Source organism: Epinephelus lanceolatus, chromosome 12 (assembly GCF_041903045.1).
Source record: "Epinephelus lanceolatus isolate andai-2023 chromosome 12, ASM4190304v1, whole genome shotgun sequence".
Classification (NCBI taxonomy): Eukaryota; Metazoa; Chordata; class Actinopteri; order Perciformes; family Serranidae; genus Epinephelus; species Epinephelus lanceolatus.
Window position 1 is genome coordinate 3,848,862 of NC_135745.1, and position 23,373 is coordinate 3,872,234.

At 47.0% G+C, this 23,373-nt stretch overlaps 1 protein-coding gene across 2 annotated transcripts in view; it reads left to right on the top strand.

The window, feature by feature from the left end:
• The window catches only part of LOC117272174 (phospholipid phosphatase-related protein type 4-like), a 120,045-nt gene that overhangs the window by 68,185 nt on the left and 28,487 nt on the right, over positions 1–23,373 (top strand). For both annotated transcript variants that reach the window (XM_078172881.1, XM_078172880.1), the window contains exons 5-7: positions 8,319–8,376; positions 8,525–8,698; positions 21,895–22,030. In XM_078172881.1, coding sequence (XP_078029007.1) covers positions 8,319–8,376; positions 8,525–8,698; positions 21,895–22,030 — 368 coding nt within the window. The remainder of the gene's footprint in view (positions 1–8,318; positions 8,377–8,524; positions 8,699–21,894; positions 22,031–23,373) is intronic.

A 23,373-nucleotide genomic window follows, 5' to 3' on the forward strand; every position in this document is an offset into this window, starting at 1 on the left:
TACACTATATACACATCCCCCAAGCTAGCCAGCTCCGCAAGACGCAGGACGCTGGCGCCCCAGCCCTGGTGCAAGACGCAACCAAGGGCCAGATGGCCCCACAAGACGCAAAGGCTCAATCAGAGGGGTGGAGAGGCCACTCAGACCAGCCCCCACGAGGCTGACTGACAGGAAAAATGAAAAAGTCACTACCGCCGGGCTACCCCAAGCACCCACTCACCGAACGAAGCGCCTGCAGCCACATTGAACTGGTAGAAGCGAGCCAATGTGGACAGGGCCGACCAGGTAGCCGCTGCACAGATCTCATCGACAGACGCACCGCACCATGACGCCCAAGACGTAGCCATGCCCCAAGTCGTGTGCGCCCGCACTCCTGATGGGAAGGGCACCCCAGTCCCCACATAGGCCTGCTGGATAGCCTCTACAATCCAGTGGGAAAGACGGGCCTTAGACAGTGCCTGACCCAGAAGGTCCTGCCCTAAAGCACACAAACAACTGGTCAGTCCGCCTATGGACCCACGTCCGGTGCAGATACACCCTAAGGGCCCTGACAGGGCACACAAGTGAGTGCCCACGCTCCCCCTCTTGCGTTGGTGCAGAGTAACGAGACAGGAGCACGACCTCCTGACCTGGCTGCGATGCAGAGAGGACCTTGGGAAGAAATGCAGGGTTGGGTCGCAGGACCACCACTGCCTCCTCCGGCAAGAACCTGCACAGATCTTCATGTACGGAGAGAGCATGGAGCTCCCCCACCCTCTTGGCCGTGGCTAGCGCCAACAGGAGGGCAGATTTGACGGACAGCCATTTCAAGTCCACCGACTCTAAGGGCTCAAAAGGAGGATGCTCCAGAGCTTGCAAGACCAGCTCCAAATCCCAGGGCGGCAGAGGTGGTCTACCATGTAAACCAGTATGCCTCCTAGCACCCTTGAGGAACCGGGATACCAATTTGTCCACACCCTCAGGCAATTGGTACCTCCAATCCCGAGCTGCCTTGATTGCCGCCACCATACCCCTCAGGGTAGAGGACACCCTCCCAGCATCCAAGAGTCCTTGTAAGAACAGCAGGACAGCTGGGGCTGAGCACCTAAGTGGGTCCGTCTGGTGTCCCCTGCACCAGGCCACAAAAGCCCTCCATCTGTGCGCATAAAGTACTCTTGTCAACGGTGCGTGCGCCTCCTGCAGCGTACTGACCACCGAAGGTGACAACCCCATGGCTAGCAGCTCGGACCCTTCAGGAGCCACGCCCAGAGCCTGAGCCCTTGGGGAAAGGGATGAACCTGAGTCGCCTGTGCTTGAGACAGCAAGTCCAGATGAACTGGAAGCTCCCACGGAGTCCCGCCCAGTACTGGGGGATGTCGAGAACCAGGTCATGTGCGGCCAATATGGAGCCACCAGGATCAGCCTCACTTCCTCCATGTGCACCCTCCTCAGGAGAGGCGGAAGGAGGACGAATGGGGGAAAGGCGTACATTGGGACCTGTGGCCAAGGGTGAGCAAGGGCGTCCGCTCCGAGGGGAGGATTGTCCCTCCCCAGGGAGAAGAAAAGTGGGCAGTGGGTGTTCTCCCGTGACGCAAACAGTTCTACCTCGGCCCGTCTGTAGCGGAGCCAAATCCCTGCTACCACCTGAGGGTGGAGTCTCCATCCGCCTGGGTCTGGTTCCCCCCTGGACAACCGATCCGCTGCACGATTCTGCACCCCTGGCACATGGACTGTGAGAGAAACCTCGGGTATGCCCAAAGCCATAAGCGATGAGCCAGCTCGCAGAGGCGTGGAGAAACCAACCCCCCTTGCCTGTTGACATATGTGGCTGCCGTCACACTGTCTGTCATAACCAGCACGTGCTGGCCCTGAAGGTGTGGCAGAAAATGGCGAAGACCAAGATGGACCGCTGTCAGTTCCAACATGTTGATGTGCTGGGTGGCTTGAGGACCACTCCAACGACCGCTGGCGCCGTTTCCTCTAAACACTGCGCCCCAGCCTGTCAATGAAGCATTCGTCAGGAGAAAAAAACGATGCATTACCGGCCCCAGCACACTCCCTTTGGCGAGATTCCCGCCATCTTCCCACCAATGGAGGGCCATCCGCAATCATCTGGTGACAAGTACCCTGGTATCCAGGCGACTCCTGGGGCCCAACCCCAGCCCCAGTAGGCACCTTTGTACCGGCCGCATGTGCAGGAAGGCCAGTGGAACGGCCTGTACTGATGACACCATCAGACCCAAAAGACGGAGACACAGTCTCCATGTGACTCCTGCCCCCAGCCTGAAATGGGAGAGGCAAGCCCTGAGGGACAACTGCCTGTCCTGCGTCAGTGACAGGAGCGCAGCCTGAGAATATACCACTAGGCCCAGGAACTGCGTCTGCTGTGAAGGCTCCAGTCTGCTCTTCTTCAAATTGAGCCGCAGACCGAGGTGCTCTATGTGCTCCAGGAGGACAGCCAAATGAGCCTGACACTGAGCCTGCAAGTGTGCACAAAGGAGCCAATCGTCGAGATAATTCAGAATCCGTATTCCCTTCTGTCGCAGAGGTGACAAAACTGCCTCCATGCACCTGGTAAAGGTGCGAGGAGCCTGGGAAATTCCGAACGGCAGAACCTGGAATTCGTACTGCTTGCCATCGAAAACGAACCTGAGGAACCGCCAATGCCTGTCACAGATCGGAATCTGAAAGTAGGCATCCATCAGATCGATGGTGACAAACCAGTCCCCTCTGCTGATGGACTGCCGTACCCTCGGGACGGTCAGCATCTTGCATGGCAGACGCCTGAGATGTCTGTTGAGACCCCTGAGATCTAAAATGGGGCGTAGACTCCCATCTTTCTTGGGGACAAGAAAATAGCGGGAGTAAAAACCAGCCTGCTTGTTGCCCTGAGGCACCTCCCTGATCGCTCCCTTCTCCATCAGGGTAGAAACCTCGGCCTGGAGCACTGCCTTGTGTTCTGAGTCTACCACTGTGAAAACCGTAGGGGTCTTCGAGGTTGGCGGACGACGAACAAAATGAATACGAAATCCCTGGGTCATGGTAGAAAACACCCAGGGGCTCGCCTGCAGTCCCCTCCAAGCCGCAACCCGTGGTTGGGCTGGCTGGAGGCAGGATGGATGTGACCCAGCATCAGGAAGAAGAAGAGGGCTGCGGGGTGACCCTGCCTCGAGTGTGCTTGCCCTTGCCCGTGGGCGCCCCTCAGCGCCCACGACGCACATTCAAGGTGACCCTCAGATCATTAGAGGCCCAGCCCGACCCCTGTGGCCCCACAATCCTGGGGGCTTCCTTCTTCTTACCCCTGAACTGACCAGACCACTTGGGGGTCAGTGCACCGGAAACAACTACGGGCCTCCTGGGCCTGCCGTAACATCGCAGTGGTACCAGCACCAAACATGGCACCTGGCACGACCGGTAAATTCAAGAGAGCCCCTTTGTCCTCTCGCTGTAACCTGGATCGGGACAAATACAGCTGACGCCTAGCAACCCAGAGTGCCAACATGCCCTTCCCTGCGGTCACCACCTGCTCTTCCATAATCTTAGATAAGATTTTGGAAACGAGCTGAATCTCATTAATGAGATGAGCATCTGCCTCACCTTGTAGCTCACGCACCAGCCGCCGCTGATACAGTGCTAACACAGAGCCAGTATTGGCCAGTTGAGTCTATATTGCCATAGGCCTATGCACTTTAACTAGCGAGGCGTCTAGCATCCTACAGTCCCCCGGCAGAGTAACTGAACCCAGTATTGAGCTGGCCGGAAACAAAAGAGCAGACACAGACTGGTCCAACTGAGGTGGCGAACCACAGCCTACTTTGTCCTTATCCTTCATGGCAGACAAACGCCTGTTGGTAGCGGAAAAGACTAACTTAGCTGTGGGCTTTTCAAATCCCTTATGCACAAGGTTCACCACCTCTAGGAGAGGCACTGTAAACAGCGCTGTTTTAAGTGACCCCTCCTCATCCTCATCATTAAAGCGCGAAGGGGGAGGGGCCTGACCCGTCCTCAGTTTAAGCCCCAAAATGCGGGAGGTCCTCTCGATTAGACCCCTGAATTGCTGTCTATTGCTTTCTTTGGCGTGGTCATCCAGGACCTCCTCGCCATCATCTGAAACCCCCTCCACATCAATGTTGTCCTCATCCTCCTCCTGAGCCCTGGTATTATCAGGCAAAAAACACCTGGGTGGGGGACTGGGGCAAAGATCTGCAGAGGAGCTACCCCCAAATTCCCCCACCATACGACGCTTAGTCTGTTGGGGCTTATCAGGTGGAACAGTCATCCTGCGCTTTACCCCAAACACACAAAGCCGAGCCTCTAAGGTTCGTGCTGGCAAAATAGAGCAATCCATACAGGAGGAGGGATTACAGACAGCCTCAGAGGCATGTTCCTCGCCTAGACAACATACACACACATCATGTCCATCCTCAATGGGCAACTGGACCCCACATGCCACACAAATATGACTTATGACCAAATCTAGGTCCCGCCCTTGCGAGATCCCAACCCGGAAAAACAATCCGGCTATACACACCACGAGACTGTTGCGGGGCGATATGTGTGTAATGAGACGTGTGTGCTTGGTGTAGCGTTGCAACCGCAACACGGTGTCAAGAGCAACAGAATGACAGACAGGCAGATAGTTAAGTTAACAGCTCAGAAAGTCCGCGGCCCTGCTCTCACCGTCCGCACGGAACCGAGAAACAAGACCTGTGCTGATACGCGACAACCTCCGCACGGAGACAACACACAGGACCTGGTGTAAACGGCACATGAACCCCCACACGGAAGCAATATGCCAACACCGAGGAAGATGCCAACAAACGTTTATAAAGGATCAATGTTAACAGCCACCGCGAGAGCCGAACATCTCACTCTTTCATACCATCAGGTAAGTGGCACAGACTGCTAATGTTGTTTAGTTAAGAACACAGAAAGATACAGAATTGATTTGTCTCAAAGCAGAACGACACACATGCTGCTCCAGTGGAAAATAAAAATCAACGTGGCCGTGGTTGACAGGGGTTTAAATAACCGGTCTGATTGATAGCCACGTCCACTCCACAGGTGGTATGTCTTAAAGTAGTTATCCACACACCTGACCCTGATGGATCAGGTTTCCCGTAGAGGTATATGTAATATCTCTGAGGTGGAGGGGAAGCCTCCTTACGATAGAGAACTCATGAAACATTGCACTCATGATTGAACTGGTAATTTCTGTCTTTGAATGCATTTTTGGCTTATAAACTCACAAAACTTGGGGACTTGTAAACACATTAAAACCTGTGAATGCTGCCAGAATATACAGCTGTTTGTGCATGTTTACAGGGCTCCATAGCGCCCCCTATTGCATGGAAGACCATAGTTGCCACAAATCTGCTTTGATATTCGCAAAATTGGGTGCACACATTTGCTCTCATTGTTTGACTCATTTCTCATTAGGTTTCATTAGCTCCGCCCACCTGGAAATCGGCCATTTTGAATGTTGTACGTTTTTCTCCAGCGGCAGCCTCTGAGGCTGAAAAAACGTTTTCATCAAACGATGTTGCCTTGGCATGGCTGTGATTTTGCGTGTTTTGCCATAAAACAGGAAGTTGTAGTGACTTGAGTGTGCATTGTTTCATTCTACCCAAAATTTCTTTTGCTAATACATAAAAGTCCCTGCCGGAAGACATCTATGTGCCAATAATGAATTATAGTCATAGCGCCAACTAATGGCAACAGGAAATTACATGTTTACATGTTTTTGTACGAAGGTTTTTTTGGGGGGAGTTTTTCTTTATCCGCTGTGAGGGTCCAAAGGACAGAGGGATGTCATATGTTTATGGAAATTAAGCTAATTTAATTTAATTTATATATCAAACTTGTCCATTCTTGATAAGAGTGAGCAGCCTAATAAGACTGAAGACATATTCATGCCAGTACTGAGTTACAGTCATAGTGCCACCTACAGGCAACAGGAAGTAAGCCTCCTGTGACAAACATAATTTTAGTTACATACGTTTTATGTTGAGTGGTCCACACTTAATGCCAGGTTCAGACTACACAATATTTTTATCTGTTACTACAGTCACTAATCACTACTCCGATTAGGCAATTGTCAGTCATAAAGAGTCATAAAATCTTGCTGTGAGTTGGCCAACAGACATGACAGACTACACATTAGTGTAAGACAAATCATCACTGGTCATCTTTCATGACGCATCTGATTATTCTTGTCCTTTTATATTATTATTATTGTTATTATTACAGTCACTGTGGCTGTACATGTCCCAGCCCAACTGTTTTGTGGTAGTGTAAAAAGCACCACCTGATAGGAGGAGCTACATTTTAAGTACCACTTGAAAACCATGCAAGTCACTGAGTCCTCCGCAACAAGTTCCTGCAAATGTTTCACAATAAAAGCCTTTTTAGAAAATGAAGGGATTCTCTCAATCCAAATGTTAAGGAGCTTTCTCATTTTACATGGATACAGGAAGTGTTGAGTTTGAAATGATGGCGCGATGCATTAAATTTAACAGGGCAGATGGGAATGGCTTTAAGATTAAAAAAAAAGAAAAATACAGAGGGAATGAGAAATAAAGGCCTGTGTCAATAAATAAAGGCAGATTGCTAATATTGTCTGTTTCAAATGAAGCTGGTACCCTCTGCAGTTGTGGTAAGTAAAAGCCAAACCAGTATTTGTGAATTTTTGTCCTTTACATCCCTCTCAATTCGGAAGAAATAATATTCTTTGCTAACTTGATGCTAATGGCAGTCGTCATTGGGTTGCTGAAGTGCCTTTGCTGCTTCAAGCCAGCATTTTCCTTTTTTTACTCTGTGTAGTAGTCCCTTTCAAAAAGGCTGGGATAGTGTTACCATAATGTTGTCTACAGCAGCAGATCACTGTGTTACTACTGGTCAAAGTGACGGCTGTGAACGAAAGACTCCTGAAAGACAAAAAGAAAATCAAACATGCTAAACTTTCTGTTTAGCATGGATATTAAACGCAGGATATTAAAAAAAAAGAAAGAAAAAAAAGTCATACACGCAGTGTCTGATGGTTGCGGAATTGCACAGCCGTGTCAACTGACGTCCCGTCCCACTGGTACCCCTGATGTGCAGGCAGGTGCAAGGGCTTGTTCATCAGGTTAATTTTTTTAAATTTTTTTTTCAGTTGTGCATGTTGGCTTATTTTGAGGCTTCAAATGACTTACTTCCAATATGGTAGATTGAGTGCCTCAGCTGAGATTGTGTCTATAGTGAATAAATAGCACAGTGCAGTTTTGTCACCCAGTGTTGTTTGTGTTACCACCCAAGAAATAATCTCTAATCGTAAAGAGAGCAATTTTTATAGCAATAGATGGCAGAGACACACCTGCAATCCTCTCTAAAATCTCATAAATGTAACATTTTACCAAAATGCTGCACACTTCTGCTCAATCCAAACCTTCTGATACAGCCAACAGGCTTTAGCAAAAAAAAAATTATACAGAATGTTCTGTGCTTCTCTACACACCAGACTGGTGAGCTGTTCCACACAGATTCCTAGTTTGTACTGTGAAATTATCTGGAGTATAGCACGCATCCTACGGATGCATCCTGTTTTGTTTTGTTTTTTTGTTGTTTTTTAATTAAATTTCAAACAGCATGTCCTCTACATAATTTAAATATTATGTATTTGTATTTTTCTGTTATGTAAACAATATTATTCCAGGGAAATGTATTTATGCAAAAGTATAAACAGATTAAACAGACTACTGCTTTTCTCTCAGTATTATTGTAGATATGACTTACTGAATCTACTCGCATAATTACTGAACAAAGTAATGGGCAATGGACAAGTTACTGTAAATGTAGCCTAACTGAAAATATATCCCATAATGGACATCTGTGTATTTGGTGACATATTTAGAGAGCTGTGTATTTGTACTTCTCCTCCAAGAGAAGAACAGTTTCTCCAATGTGAAGGTGCGGTAGACTCCGGAAACGAGAACTTCCAGTCACCTCTTCCTACAAGACTTCTCATTTTAAAATGAAAAATCACGCTTACCAACAGTGTCAATGCAAAAGTGTTTAAAATTGTAGTTTATTACAAGGATATATACTGTTGCAGTATTTGGGTGATGAAGTAACAAAACACTCATCAGAGGTCGAGAGTTGTTGCCCTCCTTGTATCCTTTATGCATTTATTCAACACCTGCTATGGCAGAGCTACCACACACACACACACACACACACACACACACAAGTTTCTTTGAAAGTCACTTCCCAGTTGCAGATGAATATTCAGCATTGTCCTTAACTGTCTGAACATGGTAATTGTCAGAAAGAACACACTGTCTCTCTTTTGTTCTTTATAGGAAGTCTTTCCCCTCCCAGCATGCAACTCTGGCTGCCTTTGCTGCTGTCTACATCTCAGTAAGTAGTTAAGTTGTAGGCATTTGTTATGGTTAAATATCTAAATAACTGAACTGAATACGGTACTACTATCACAGGGGTGGAATTACCTGTTTTTCTATCAACATTAAAAGATCATGATTGGCTCATGTGAAATTGTGTGTTTCAGATGTACTTCAACACAGTGCTGACAGACTCTGCCAAGCTGCTGAAGCCTCTCCTGGTATTCTCTTTTGTCATGCTGGCTATCCTGGCTGGGTTAACCAGGATTATCCAGTTTAGAAACCATCCTGTAGATGTCTACTGCGGATGGTTGCTGGGAGCTGCCATCGCTGTCTATCTGGTAATGCAGTTAGTCAGTCACAAGTATTTTCATGGTTTGTAAAGTTTCTTGTATAGCTTCAATTCTTACAAAAGAATCACATCCGCAAAATAGAGCAAAAAATGGACCTCATGCAAAGCCATTCTGCTCTTAACAAAAAAGGGAGAAGTTGTGTCATGCTGAGGAGACACCAACAGAACCTGCTGGGTAAACTGAGATGAAATAAAACAAAGTAGCATCTCATGTTCATCACTAGCTAAAATGTTTCTGCCAACAACCTGTATGCTCCTTTCCAAGTTGGTGTAACCGAGCGTCCCGCCTCTCTTTTACTCAGAGCGTCAACAGCAACACACACAACGGCGGAACTCCGCCAACCACAGCCCTACGGCAACTCTGGAGGGACACCATACTTTACCAGGCATTCCTGTATGCAAAGACAAAATAGTCTGTTACACACGTCCCCCCCTTAGCTAGAAATGTCCCTTTTTCACCATATACAGAACCAGAAAAAAACCCAAACAAAACAAACACATTACACACTGAAACACTTCCAGAGATACTAAAACATATATAACTAGCGCAGACCCCTGCCGCAGCTAACCATAGTAAGGCACAACTGCAAAAAAAACTGCATAACCGCCCCTTAACACCCACCAGTTAGCTCTCCCAGAATGATAGCAAGGTTAGAACACAGAAAACTCAAAACATGACAAAGTCTTGAAGGTGCGAAGGTGGTCGCACCGCTCGTCCCCTGCGAGACTGCCTGGCACTCAGCCCCAATGAGTCCCCCCACCATCCATTGTCCAACCCCCCAGCCTGAGGCTGATCCCCAACCTGGGAAAAACAGGGGACTGGCGAAGCCTCCAAGGCAGGTGGAGACATGGAAGGAGTGACAGGAACAGTCAGTGTAGGCAGTGGCAGCGTATAAGGTTTCAGTCTGTCATGATGAACGACCTGAGGCCGCTCCACAGAATCCAGGGGGTTGATGATGTGGTACGTCAGTGCAGCTTCCCCACCCGAGGTCAGCATTTGCATGACCCAATAGGGGCCCTTCCAATGTGGTGCCAGCTTTGTGCGACTCTCTGTGGGGTTACTCAGCCACACCAACACGCCCACTCCATAGGCGCAGTGGCAGCCACCCTCGTCACGATACAGTTTCTGTCTCTTGTGAGCCTCTGCAGAGTTAAGCCTGGCTGTGCTGAAGGCCGACTCCAGCTGCTCTGCTATGGACGATGCATACTCTGTCAGGGATCCCGAGCCCCGAGAGTCCAAAACACTAGAGGGCACAAGCACGTCAGCAGGGACCCGTGCCTCGCGTGCATGCATGAGGTAGAAGGAGCTGAACCGGGTGCTGGCATGTTTGGAGGTGTTATAAGCAAAAGCCACCTGCTTCACATATGTGTCCTATTCACCCCTCTGGGAAAGCAACATCTTAGCCAGCTGATTGATCAAAGTCCTCCACCATGCCATCAGACTTGGGGTTGTAGGCAGTTTTTTTTTATCCCCGACAATAGGCAGAGGCTCTGGATGACTTCTCCTTCAAACTGGCGGCCCTGATCACTGTGCAGGACCTCTGGCACCCCATGGACTAACACATAATCCTCAAACAGGCAGCGAACCACTGTGAGAGCCTTCTGGTTTGGCAGCGCAAACAGAGTAACAAACTTTGTGAAATAGTCCTCCACTACCAAGACGTACCTGTTCCCCCGAGAAGTCAATGGCAGCTTCAGAATATCCGCGGCCACCCATTGCATCGGGCGGCTAACCTGGGACCCCCCCATGGGTGCTCTCTGTCCAGGGACTGACAGGCTCTGCATTGTTCACACCACTGTCTTATGTCCCTCAGCATGAAAGGCCAGTAGTAAGATTGCCAGGCCTTTTCCCACACACGCTCAGCTGAAAAGTGTGCAGAAGCTGGCCCTCCATGCAGCTGCTGAAGAAGCTCTGGAACCAAGGATGCAGGGACCACGACCTGAATTCGCCCCTCCCCTGTGGTTGCAGACTGCTCCGTTCGACACAGCAGTCCCTCAGTGACCGACAGACGGTGAAACTCAGTCCATAGCTTCCTCAGGCTGGCTGAAGACCCTCTGCGGAGTCTGTGAGGCGGTCTTGTCGCGCCCCTCTCCAACCAAGCCAGCACAGTACTGATGTCTGAGTCCTCATGTTGCAATGTCCACAATTCAGAGTCACTGCCACGGACAGAATAGGCAGGAACATGGCCCGTTTGTGACAAAACACGGTCCGGCACCCCCACCAAGGCAATAGTTTGTGTCCCCGCCGAAGGGGAGTCCAAATCAACCGGGCTGGAGGAAACACGTTGGCGAGACAGAGCATAAGCGTTTGTATGGCGGGAACCATCCTTGTGAACTATGACCCAGTCAAACGGTTCCAGCTCTAACACCCACCTGCCTCTCCGTCCAGTAGGGTCATTATCAATAGCCATGCGCCGGAGGCCCAGCAATGGGCAATGATCTGTTATGATGGAAAGGCAGAGAGTCCAACATAGTGCTTGAATTCACGCACAGCCCACACAATAGCCCATAGCTCTCTGTCAAAAGTGGACCACCGCTTCTGTGTGTGTATGAGGGCCTGGCTGGCATAGGCTACTACCTTCTCACGTCCCTCATCGTCCTGTGCCAGCACCCCCCCCACTGAATCCTTAGAAGCATCAGTGTACACCTTGAAAGGAGCTGCAAAGTTAGGCATCATCACCACTGGTGAGGAAGTGAGCACCTGTTTGAGGTAGGTGAATGCCACTGCACACTCATCAGTCCACTCAAAGGGCACATTTTTCCCCGCCAGGCGATTCAGCGGTGCAGCATGTCGGGAGAAATCCTGCACGAACCTCCTATAATATCAGCACAGGCCCACAAAGGCCCTGACCTCAGGGGTTGCGGGGGGTCGGTCAGGTTCTCACCTTATTGGTATTCCGTGGGTCTGGTTGGAGGCCATGAGAGGAGACTACATGGCCCAGGAACACAACATGGTCCCTGGCAAAGTGACTTTTTTTTGGATTGAGCTTCAGGCCTGCCAGCTGTATCCTGGACAGGATCTCCTCCAGGTGTAGGAGGTGGTCCTTGAAGGTGCGACTGTAGATTAGTATATCGTCCAAGTATACCATGCAGATATGCCATGGCAGGCCTCTCAGGACGAGCTCCATCATGTGCTGAAATGTGGCAGGTGAATTGGTCAGGCCCATAGGCATGGCCCGCCACCGGTACAAGCCCCTGCCTGTCGTAAAGGCTGTTTTCTCTCTGTCCTCCTCAGCCACGTCTACCTGCCAGTAGCCATTTGAAAAGTCAAGTGTGCTGAACCAGGAGGAGCCCGCCAGGGCATCAAGGCTGTCGTCCACTCGTGGGAGGGGGTGCAAGTGTTTGATTTTCACTGAGTTGAGACGACACTGTCCCCCTTTCTTCCTAACCAGCACCACTGGGGATGCCCAGGGGCTGCAACTCTCCTCCACAACCCCATCAGCTAGCAGCTCCGCCACTTGACGTTCAATCTCAGCTCGTTTCTCTGGAGACGCACGATAAGCGCGCTGCTTGATAGGGGGATGGTTGCCAGTCCTGATGTAGTGTTTAACAAGTGTGCACTTGCCTGTGTTCCTGTCTGACAGGTTGAAAACACTAGAAAACTTCTGCAGCAGTTCTGACAGCTCTGACCTCTGCTGTGCAGTGATAGGTGACATATCCAGGGAGACAGGGCCTGCAGGTGCTGGTGGTGTGGCTGCTTCCTCGCCCGTAGCACAGGGGGGTGGTAGAATGTCAGCTTCTCCGACTGGGTAAAATTCACCCAGGTGCAACCCCCGTTTGAGCTTGACCGCTTCCCCTGTGGGATTGAGAATGCGGGCAAAGGTGACACCGTTTTTCACACTGTTGACTGTGTGAGCGACCACAAGTCCTGTTGTCTCTGGAATATTAGGCTCCAAATACCCATCAAAGTCTTTGGCAGGCAAGCCAGCACCACCAGGTGAGAGAACATTCACAGGCACTAGGGCCTCACTCAGGGGGGAATGATCATGACATCAGCAAGGGACACGTTACAGCATTCAGGGACCAACTCACCACCCCGAAGCAGGGGCACAGTAACATCCCATAACTGTAACACACCCCGCCCCCAGTCCAGCAGTGTGTGATTCGCCCTCAAATAGTCCAGACCAAGCAAAACACTCTGAGTGGATTCCCTCAGCACGTGCAAAGTGTGCTGCCAGCAGGAGGGGCCCAGGCGGAAGGTGGCCTCGATGGTGCCCAGTGCGTCCAACATTTGTCCATTTACTGCACAGGAGTCAATATAGTTCTTCCTCAGGGGCCGGTTCCGCAGGGCAGGGACTGACATACGAAAATCTGCACTAATCAGTGACACAGTGGCTCCTGAGTCCACTAACATGGTGACTTCAGTGCCTTCCACCACACCTCAAACATAAGAGGCAGGGTGGTCGCCACGTTCCATACTTGCAGTGGCTTCAGAAACATCATGGTGCAGGGGGCCCTCGGTCGGAAAGGCTGGTGTTCGGGTCCCAACACCAGCTAACGACCGTTTCCCTGATGGCTGTTGTCAGCATCCTGCTGTCGTGACAGGAAATGCACTCCGCGCTTCCCCGGCTCCTCTTCACGTCGTGCACGCCACCCCGGAGTGGGGCTCCTGCCCCCAGATGGCTTAGGGATGGGAGATACGCCCAGGTCCGGACAATGGCCCTGTGGTGGATAGGCCCCTGAGGTGGGAATTGTCCGCGCTCGGGAGAGCAACCATGGTAGCTGTCATGGGGGGGGGGCCCTTGACTGACACCCCCAGTCACCACAGTTGCAGTTGCAGCGTCCTCTAGCGGGTGAGCAAAATCCACGCTCACATCTGTCAGTGTTCCACGCTCTCAGTCTCTGGTTTTCATCATACGTCTCCTTCAACTCCATTCTCATAGCGCCCATCTCTTGTGATAATCTATCGACAGCCCTCTGGAGGCCATCTGAGACTGACACGGACTGCACAGATGAACTCTCACTTGAGTCGGTGCCTGCACATATACTCACATAGTCTCTCTGCAGGGCCACTCTGGCATTTTCACATCGTTCTGCTATTGTCAAAGCCTCCTCCAGATCTGTGGCACCCTTATCGAGACACTTGGCCTTTAACGCCAGGTCCAAGCCAGCGAGGAAGCGTCGAAACTTCTCCTCCCTCTGTGCGATGTCCCCATACCTCTGCAACTAGCCGGCTGATATCTGCAGCGAACACCTCCAAGCTCTCACTAGGGGCGCGCACACGAGTTGAAAGGCTGGCTCTGAAGCGGTCCATCAACTGTCTCTGTCCAAACGCCACTCCAAGTCTTTCTTTAACAGCAGCATAATCCGATTTGACTGCAGCCGGAAGGCTGTCCCACAGCAGAAAAGCCGACTTGCTGAGGCGAGTGGGAAGGATCCTCACCAGATCCTCACTGCAGCCGCGGTCGCCTCCTGTGGTCGCGCTGACAGCCACCTCCAACTGCCTCACCCAGCTGAGGAAACTCCCGTCACAAGCAAATGGAGCAGGCAGGTCGACTTTAACATCCCTGCTAGGAGAGCGTACGTCAAACATCCCCGTGCCAGGTTTAAAAGGGTCCTCTTCACCACACCACATGTCCGTAACATAGCTGTGCACAGACTTTGAAGCACCGCGCGGAGTTAGCTGGCGTCTAGCTATACTGGGGCAGCTAAGCTAATAAAAGAAACAGCGCACACAACGGCTCGACACGTAACGTCACCAAGAAACAAAAACAGTGGCTCTTAGACGACCACCGCTGCCACCAATGTAACCGAACGTCCCGGGGTTCTTATAACTTTGCAACTAATAAACAATAAACAGACAGGAGTCGGCATAATGTGTTCAGCGGCAACCACCTCTCTTTTACTCAGAGCGTCAACAGCAACACACACAACGGTGGAACTCCGACAACCACAGCCCTACGGCAACTCTGGAGGGACACCATACTTTACCAGGCATTTCTGTATGCAAAGACAAAATAGTCTGTTACATTGGTTTGTTGTGGAAAATCAAAGGATGGCATTGGAAACAGTTTTAACTTCACAGCCCTGAGGCATATTGCAATAAATTTCACAGAAATATTCATTAAATAATCAGTCAATCAATTCAATCAAACAATTTTATTTATAAAGCCCAATATCACAAATCACAATTTGCCTCACAGGGCTTTACAGCATATGACATCCCTCTGTCCTTTGGACCCTCACAGCAGGTAAGGAAAAACTCCCCCCCCCAAAAAAACCTTTTAACTGGGAAAAAAAACGGTAGAAACCTCAGGAAGAGCAACTGAGGAGGGATCCCTCTTCCAGGACGGACAGATGTGCAATAGATGTCGTACAGAACAGATCAACATAATAAATTAACAGTAATCCATATGACACAATGAGACAGAAAGAGAGAGAGACAGAGAGAGAGATAGAGACAGAGAGAGAGATGCAGGACAGACGGTAATGACAGTAGCTTACAACAACATTAATGAAAGTAATAATATTATAATTAATAATAATATATTAATATCTGATAGTATGCATGTGTGACAATAATCATATGTGTATAATAACAGTAGAAGTATGACTAATGATAACAGCAGCAGCAGGAGGCATCTGGCAGGACCACGGCAGCAGCGCAACCACACACGTCACACTATCCAGGCACCGCTGCAATACAAGTTAACCTGAGAGACAGTGGAGCACAAAGGCTCCGGAGAAGAAGCCGAGTTAGTGACATCCAGAATGGCCGAGTTAGCAAGATGCAGTAATAGGACACGAGAGAGAGAGAGAGAGAGAGAGAGAGAGAGAGAGAGAGAAGGAGAGAAGGTGCCCGGTGTATTATAGGGGGTCCTCCGGCAGACTAGGCCTAAGTCAGCCTAACTAGGGGCTGGTACAAGGCAAGCCTGAGCCAGCCCTAACTATAAGCTTCATCAAAGAGGAAAGTCTTAAGTCTAGTCTTAAATGTGGAGACAGTGTCTGCCTCCCGGACCGCAACAGGAAGATGATTCCACAGGAGAGGAACCTGATAGCTGAAGGCTCTGGCTCCTGATCTACTTTTGGAGACTTTAGGGACCACAAGTAACCCTGCATTCTCAGAGCGCAGTCTTCTGGTGGGATAATATGGCACTATGAGCTCTCTAAGATATGACGGAGCTTGACCATTTAGAGCTTTATAAGTTAACATTAGGATTTTAAATTCAATTCTGGATTTTACAGGGAGTCAGTGCAGAGAAGCTAAAACAGGAGAAATATGATCTCGTTTCTTAGTTCCTGTTAGTACACGTGCTGCTGCATTCTGAATTAGCTGGAGAGTTTTTAAGGACTTACTAGAGCTACCTGATAATAGAGAGTTACAGTAATCCAGCCTAGAGGTAACAAAAGCGTGGACCAGTTTTTCTGCATCTTTTTGGGTCAGGATAAGCCTGATTTTTGCAATATTACACAGGTGAAAAAATGCAGTCCGTGAAGTTTGTTTTAAATGAGAATTAAAAGACAAATCTTGATCAAATGTTACTCCGAGGTTTCTTACAGTAGTGCTAGAGGCCAGAGCAATGCCATCCAGAGAAACTATGTCATCAGATAAAGAGTCTCTGAGTTGTTTGGGGCCAAGAACAATAACTTCAGTTTTGTCTGAATTTAACATCAGGAAATTGGTGCTCATCCAGGTTTTTATGTCTTTAAGGCAATTATGAAGTTTAGTTAATTGATTACTTTCTTCTGGCTTCATCGATAAATACAACTGTGTATCATCCGCATATGATGATGAGTGATTTCTAATGATGTTACCTAAAGGAAGCATATATAGAATAAATAGGATTGGTCCGAGCACAGAACCTTGCGGAACTCCAAAACAAACTTTAGTACCTAAGGATGATTGATTATGAACGTCAACAAACTGAAAACGATCAGATAAATAAGATTTAAACCAGCTTAGTGCAGAACCTTTTAGGCCAATTAAGTGTTGCAGTCACTGTAGCAGAATTTGATGGTCAATAGTGTCAAACGCCGCACTAAGATCTAATAAAACAAGTACAGAGACGAGTCCTTTGTCTGAAGCAATCAGAAGGTCATTTGTAATTTTAACTAGTGGTGTCTCAGTGCTATGATGCACTCTAAATCCTGACTGAAATTCCTCAAATAAATTATTATCATGGAGAAAATCACACAGCTGGTCTGCGACTACTTTCTCAAGGATCTTTGAAAGAAAGGGAAGATTAGATATTGGTCTATAGTTGGCTAACACCTCTGGATCCAGGGTGGGCTTTTTTTAGGAGAGGTTTAATTACAGCTACCTTAAAAGACTGTGGTACATAGCCTGTTAATAAGGATATATTGATCATATCTACTATATGAGTGTTAACTAAAGGTAAGACCTCCTTAAGTAGCCTAGTTGGGATGGAGTCTAAGAGACACGTTGATGATTTAGATGAAGAAATCACTGCAGTCAATTCTTGAAGAGAAATTGGGGAGAAGCAATCTAAATATATATTAGGTCTTACAGCTGTGTTTGAGGTTAGATATTAGATACTATCTGAGGACAGGAGGTCATGAATTTTGCCTCTAATAGTTAGAATTTTGCCATTAAAAAAGCTCATAAAATCATTACTGCTAAGGGCTAAAGGAATACAAGGCTCAATAGAGATTCGACTCTCAGTCAGCCTGGCTACAGTGCTGAAAAGAAACCTGGGGTTATTCTTGTTTTCTTCTATTAATGCTGAGTAATAGTTTGCTCTGGCATTGCGGAGGCCCCTCTTATACGTTTTGAGACTGTCTGCCCAGATTAAACGAGATTCTTCCAGTTTGGTTAATCGCCAATTCCTGTCAAATTTTCGCGATATTTGTTTTAACTTACGGGTTTGAGAGTTATACCAAGGAGCGAACTTTCTTTGCTTTGTTAACTATTTTTTAAGAGGAGCTACAGAGTCGAGTGTTGTTCGCAGCGAGCCTATGGCGCTATCGACAAGATGATCAATTCGGGTGAGGTTAAAGTCAGCATGGGAAACCTCTGTTACTGAAGGACTTGGTATTGAATTTAACGACAGAGTAATCATTTCCTTAAATTTTGCAACAGCACTATCTGATAAACATCTAGTATAGTAACTGTTTCTGAGTGGCGTGTAATCAAGTAAAAAGAAATCAAAAGTAATCAAATAATGATCCGATAGCGAGGGATTCTGTGGAAAGACTGTTAGGTTATCAATTTCAATTCCATACGTCAGAACTAGATTGAGGGTATGGTTAAAACAGTGAGTGGGTTTATGTACACCCTGACTGAAGCCAATGGAGTCTAATAATGAGATAAACGCGGTAGCCAGGGAGTCATTATCAACGTTGACATGAATGTTAAAATCGCCTACAATAATAACTTTATCTGATTTAAGAACTAAACTGGATAAAAACTCTGAGAATTCAGAAACAAATTCAGAATACGGGCCAGGAGCACGGAACACTATAACAAATAAAAGTGGCTGCAAGGTTTTCCAGGTCGGATGTAAAAGATTAAGAACAAGGTTTTCAAATGAATTATAGTCTAGTTTAGGTTTAGGTCTGATTAACAGACTAAAGTTAAAAATGGCTGCAACTCCCCCTCCTCGGCCGCTGCCTCGAAGAATGTGGGTATTATTATGACTGGGAGGAGTGGATTCATTTAGACTAACATATTCATCTGGACACAGCCAGGTTTCGGTGAGACTGAGTAAATCAATATGATTATCTGAAATTAATTCATTTACTACCACTGCTTTAGACGATAGAGACCTGATATTTAACAGTCCGCATTTAATTCTCCTGTTTTGTCTTTCTGTCACAGAAGAGGTTTTAATTTTTATGAGGTTGTTATGTACAACTCCTCTTTGTTTAATTTTAGATCTAGTTGGATCTAAGTCGGGGGACAGACACCGTTTGTATAAAACTATGAAAACTATGGGTGGGTAATTGCATTAGAAGCTCAGAGAAGCGTATAGGACTGCGACTCTGAGTCCCGATCTCAACTCTGAGTTGTCAGGGATTTGAATTACTAATAAAATTTGCCAGGTTCCTAGAAATGAGAGCAGCTCCATCCAAAGTGGGGTGAATGCCGTCTCTCCTAATAAGACCAGGTTTTCCCCAGAAAGTTTGCCAATTATTAACGAAACCCACATTGTTTGCTGGACACCACCTGGACAGCCAGCGATTAAATGATGACATTCGGCTAAACATGTCATCAGTGGTCAGATTTGGGAGGGGTCCAGAGAAAACTACGGAGTCCGACATCGTTTTTGCATATTCACACACCGAGGCAATATTAATTTTAGTGACCTCCGATTGGCGTAACTGGGTGTCATTTCCGCCGACCTGAATAACAATCTTACTGAATCTACGTTTAGCTTTAGCCAGCAGTTTTAAATTTGATCCTTTGTCGCCCGCTCTGGCCCCAGGGATACATTTGACTATGGCCGCTGGTGTTGCTAACTTCACGTTCCTCAGAATAGAGCTGCCAATAACCAGAGTTTTATCCTCAGCGGGTGTGTCGCTGAGTGGGGAAAAGCGGTTGGAAACGTGAACAGGCTGGTGGTGAGACGTGGGCTTCGGCTTGGAGCTGCGCCTCTCACGAACAGTTACCCAACCTCCCAGCTGAACAGGTGTTACCGGAGGACCGCTAGCGGAGGCTATGCTATGTGGCTCTGTACTGGCTACAGGGGACTGGCTAACTACCGCAGCTACTGAATAGTTTTCCATGGTGCGGAGCCGCGCTTCTAATTCACTAAGCCTCGCCTCCAATGCAGCAAATAAGCTACACTTGTTACAATTACCACTGTCGCTAAAGGAGGCAGGGGCATAGCTAAACATTTGGCACACAGAGCAAGAAAGAGCAGATGGAGAAGCCATCGCTAACTGTTAAGCTAATGTAGCTACCAAGGCTAGTAACGTGCAGACAACAGCTAGGAGATTAGCAGGGAAGTCGTAAAAAGGAGGAGAGCTATAAGGGCTTAAACAGAACTAGTGTGGGTTAAGACTTGAAGTAGATGTTAAAGCAACTGAAGTGAGAAAGCAGAAAGCAGGCTAGTAGAATTCACTAGAGCAGTACAGAGACGCTGTCACAGAAACACCAGAAATGACACAACTCACTTACCGCAATACGTCAGCACGTCAGCCATACCAGTACCATATCAATAACTAATATGTTGTGGCATTTAGGCTAATAGTACTCCAGACAAGTTGACCATAGTTGTTCAGGCTCGTGCCAGCTGTCGTTGGAGGAAGGTGGCAGGCTTAGGGTTGGATAATTTTATCTTTGGAAGGTACTGACTTTTTGTTCCAATGCAAATTGAGTTTTAAAAATCAGAAATGACAGTGACCAACAACACACAACCAAGCAGAGACATAAAGGGTGATACAAGACGAGGTTTGATGTAAGAAAATAATGGATGAGGTTAAGGCATTTCCTCATGAGCCTTTTTGGCACATTTATTGTCTCTCCTGTAATTACCAATAGATGAAAGAAGGAGAGAACAAAGAAAGGCTACAGTATGCTTGATTATTAACTATTTGCTTATAGTCACTTTACCTCATGATCTCACCATACCATGTGCTACAGCTGCTATGGTTGCAAAGTTATCTACCATGCATAAATTACTAAAATGAAAATATGTTTGAGGTATGGAAATGAATGGACGCCTATCAGCTAAGAAGAGTATCATTTTCCATTCATAGTGTTGCATTGGTCATTGGTGCTACAGTAGTTTGTCTTGGACAGAGATAATCATTTCCTATAGGAGACATGCCATGCAGACACATACTGGTTTTGCTGTACATGCAGTTCAGTGTATTAATCAGTCCAGTTTTATGGGCTAAAAGCAGACATGGATGTTCAGACTCTTGTATAGAAATTGGTGGCTTTTCGCACAGTATATTTGATACCTCCCACACATCATCACCCTCCAGCCCACACACACTCTGATAAACATGTCCAGCATACACTCAAACAGCAGAACTGAAGCAGTCATACTTGTGAGCACGCACACACACACACACACACACACACACACACGCACACACGCACACACAGAGCCCTGTTCAGCTGCCTACAGATATGTGAGGTTGTACTCCAGAACATCAGCTCTACCTTTCAGATGATGCAGAATCACTAGTCACTTAACACACATTTAACTGAATCCATTTCACCAGTGAACGTTCCTTTTTTTTATGCAAATAGAGAATTATTGACCTGGGAAAAGGATCTTTGTGATTAACTTAAGTTGCAAGATTTTGTCCTCCCCTGATGTGATGATTACTCACATTTGTTCTTCAGACAACAATTTTACACAGTGCAGGCTTTAATGGGCTATTTTAGGTTTCTTTGATTGGCATTGTATCATCTATCATCAGTGTCAAAATGAAAAGAAACACAGATAAATTAAGGCTGATTGGCAGCCTCCATTTGTTTCTGTGCTGCAGTGCATCAGTACTGCTCTGGGTCAGGTTTGGCAGAAAAGCAGCCGATTACTTGACGGCACAAAACAAGAAATGACTTTTCCAGTAAACACATTTTTATTCTAGTTATACTTCCCCGACAGCATGTTTTCAACTACATCTACATTTTATCCAAGCAGATGTACAGAATGAAAAGTTGTCATCGGGCAGAATGGCCCCTTATGATACATTAAGTAGTTTATCAAATGATTGTTATTACTGATTCACTAACAAGTAAGCACTTGCTTGCACTTCATGGTGAACTCTTGATTCACCAACAGAGCAATTTCATAGGAGATGTGTTTGGATTTCACCATGTCAAACTAAAGACAAAAAAATGGTGTTTGGGTCTTATTAGTTTTTTTTAACCATTACCCTCCTCCTCATGTCTACCAAGGTGAGGGAGATGTTTGTGGAGGTCAGCAGTCCTCTGCAGCTATAGCTCTATCTCTCTCACTGCAGCTCTGTATGGCATTATTATATTCGTTAAGCCATGACTTTGGAGTGATCCAGTCATCTAAGGGATGTGAGCACACACTGTGTGTCATGTGAAACTACATCACATCACTAAAGATAAAGATGCTGTGACTTTAGTGTAGGCTTTGGTGTAGATGTGAAATGCTGACATGACTGCCACCTGAAACTGGATTTACCAAACTCCTTCATGCTAATGTCTTTGCTACATGCTCCTCTGTGTCTCACTGTGTGTGTGTGTGTGTGTGTGTGTGTGTGTGTGTGTGTGTGTGTGTGTGTGTTTATATGCAGGGTGTGTATGCAGTGGGGAATTTCCAGCCCAGTGAGGATCGGTCCAGAAGTCGAACACCTACCCCAACCCTGAGAGAGCCCCCCCTCTCCTCCCTACCCAATGTCAGCCAGTCAGCAATTAGCAACAGCCACCAAGGTAAACCATTCCTGTCAGGTGTATTTTAGAATTACAGATAACATCACCCTGACATGCCAAGTACTGGAATAAATTTCCAGAAAAAATGCTGTACTTATATGACATAAACAGAGGACCTTGTAGTTTAGCTTTGTTATGTCCCAGAAGTCTGAGTTTGGACATTCTAATGCAGATAGTCACAATGAAATAACGCTCTACAGAGTGAAATGCCATAAAAACAAAATGAACATAGAAAATACATGTTTGCCTTGTCACTACCCTGAAACAGCTAAAAACAGAATAAAATTTCAGGTAAATACTTACCTTCTTAAAATGTATATTTGTTTACTTTTTGACAGTTGTTTTTTGATCTAACCTAAAACTAAAAACATGGCAGGTATGTGCCATGACAGATATATATATATATTTTTTTTAGCTTAGCTCATTTACTTAAATCAACGTGTTGAACCCATGGATGTATTATAAGATTTGGATATCACACTCCCAAATCGTGCCTATTCAGTCCAGTGACAATTGCTCACCTGGAGCTTTCATTCCCCCTCGGCCCATAGACTTAACACTGTGATTGTTAAATCACTTTTCTTGGTTTAAGGAAAGACTTACAAATAAAAAATCTCCATGGTTCAAACTTCATAATAATCTCAGGGACTTGCCAGAGATAGTTACTATCTGTGGACCCCCTATCCCGTCAGTGATGGGATACAGTGAAGAGCCTGGGGAAGGTGTTTACATGCTCCGTTGGATTAATCTAGGAAACCCATTAGGCTCTGCGGAAGTGAAGATCTGTGAACAAATCGTGACTTCTGGTAAAGTTCAAATCCTGACGTAGCATTCTTCAACACATCCACTGGCCTTTGATGATCTACGAAGTCCAATTAACTACAGTGGAGGGCTTTGAGATGAACAGTAGCCATCTACCCTGTGAACAACTGGGCCTGCTCTGGAGTGTCATTAACATTGCTCTCTACAGTCACCAGACCAAGTTCAGGCTTCCCTTCAGCATCGTGAGCGAGGAGTTCATAGAGGCCCATATGAGAGATGTGCTCCAGTACAGCAACTCTAAGGGCCCTAGCACACAAAGCCGACTGTCGGCAGCTGGTCAGTCTTCAGTGAACGTCTGTTGCCCTAGTTTTTGCGGTGTATTCTGCATCATTGGCACTATTCAGCTCATGTCAGCCATTGTCAGCTGTTTCTTTCTTCTTCTTTTTTTGCATATTTAGCATGTTAAAACAGCTTTAGATGTAGCAGTCTTTTTTTTTAATGCCACTGAGCTCTTTAGAAAAAACAGTTGGAAATTGTTTGTGTTATTTGCTAGCGCATTGTAGATATCTTTTGTTGTTTCA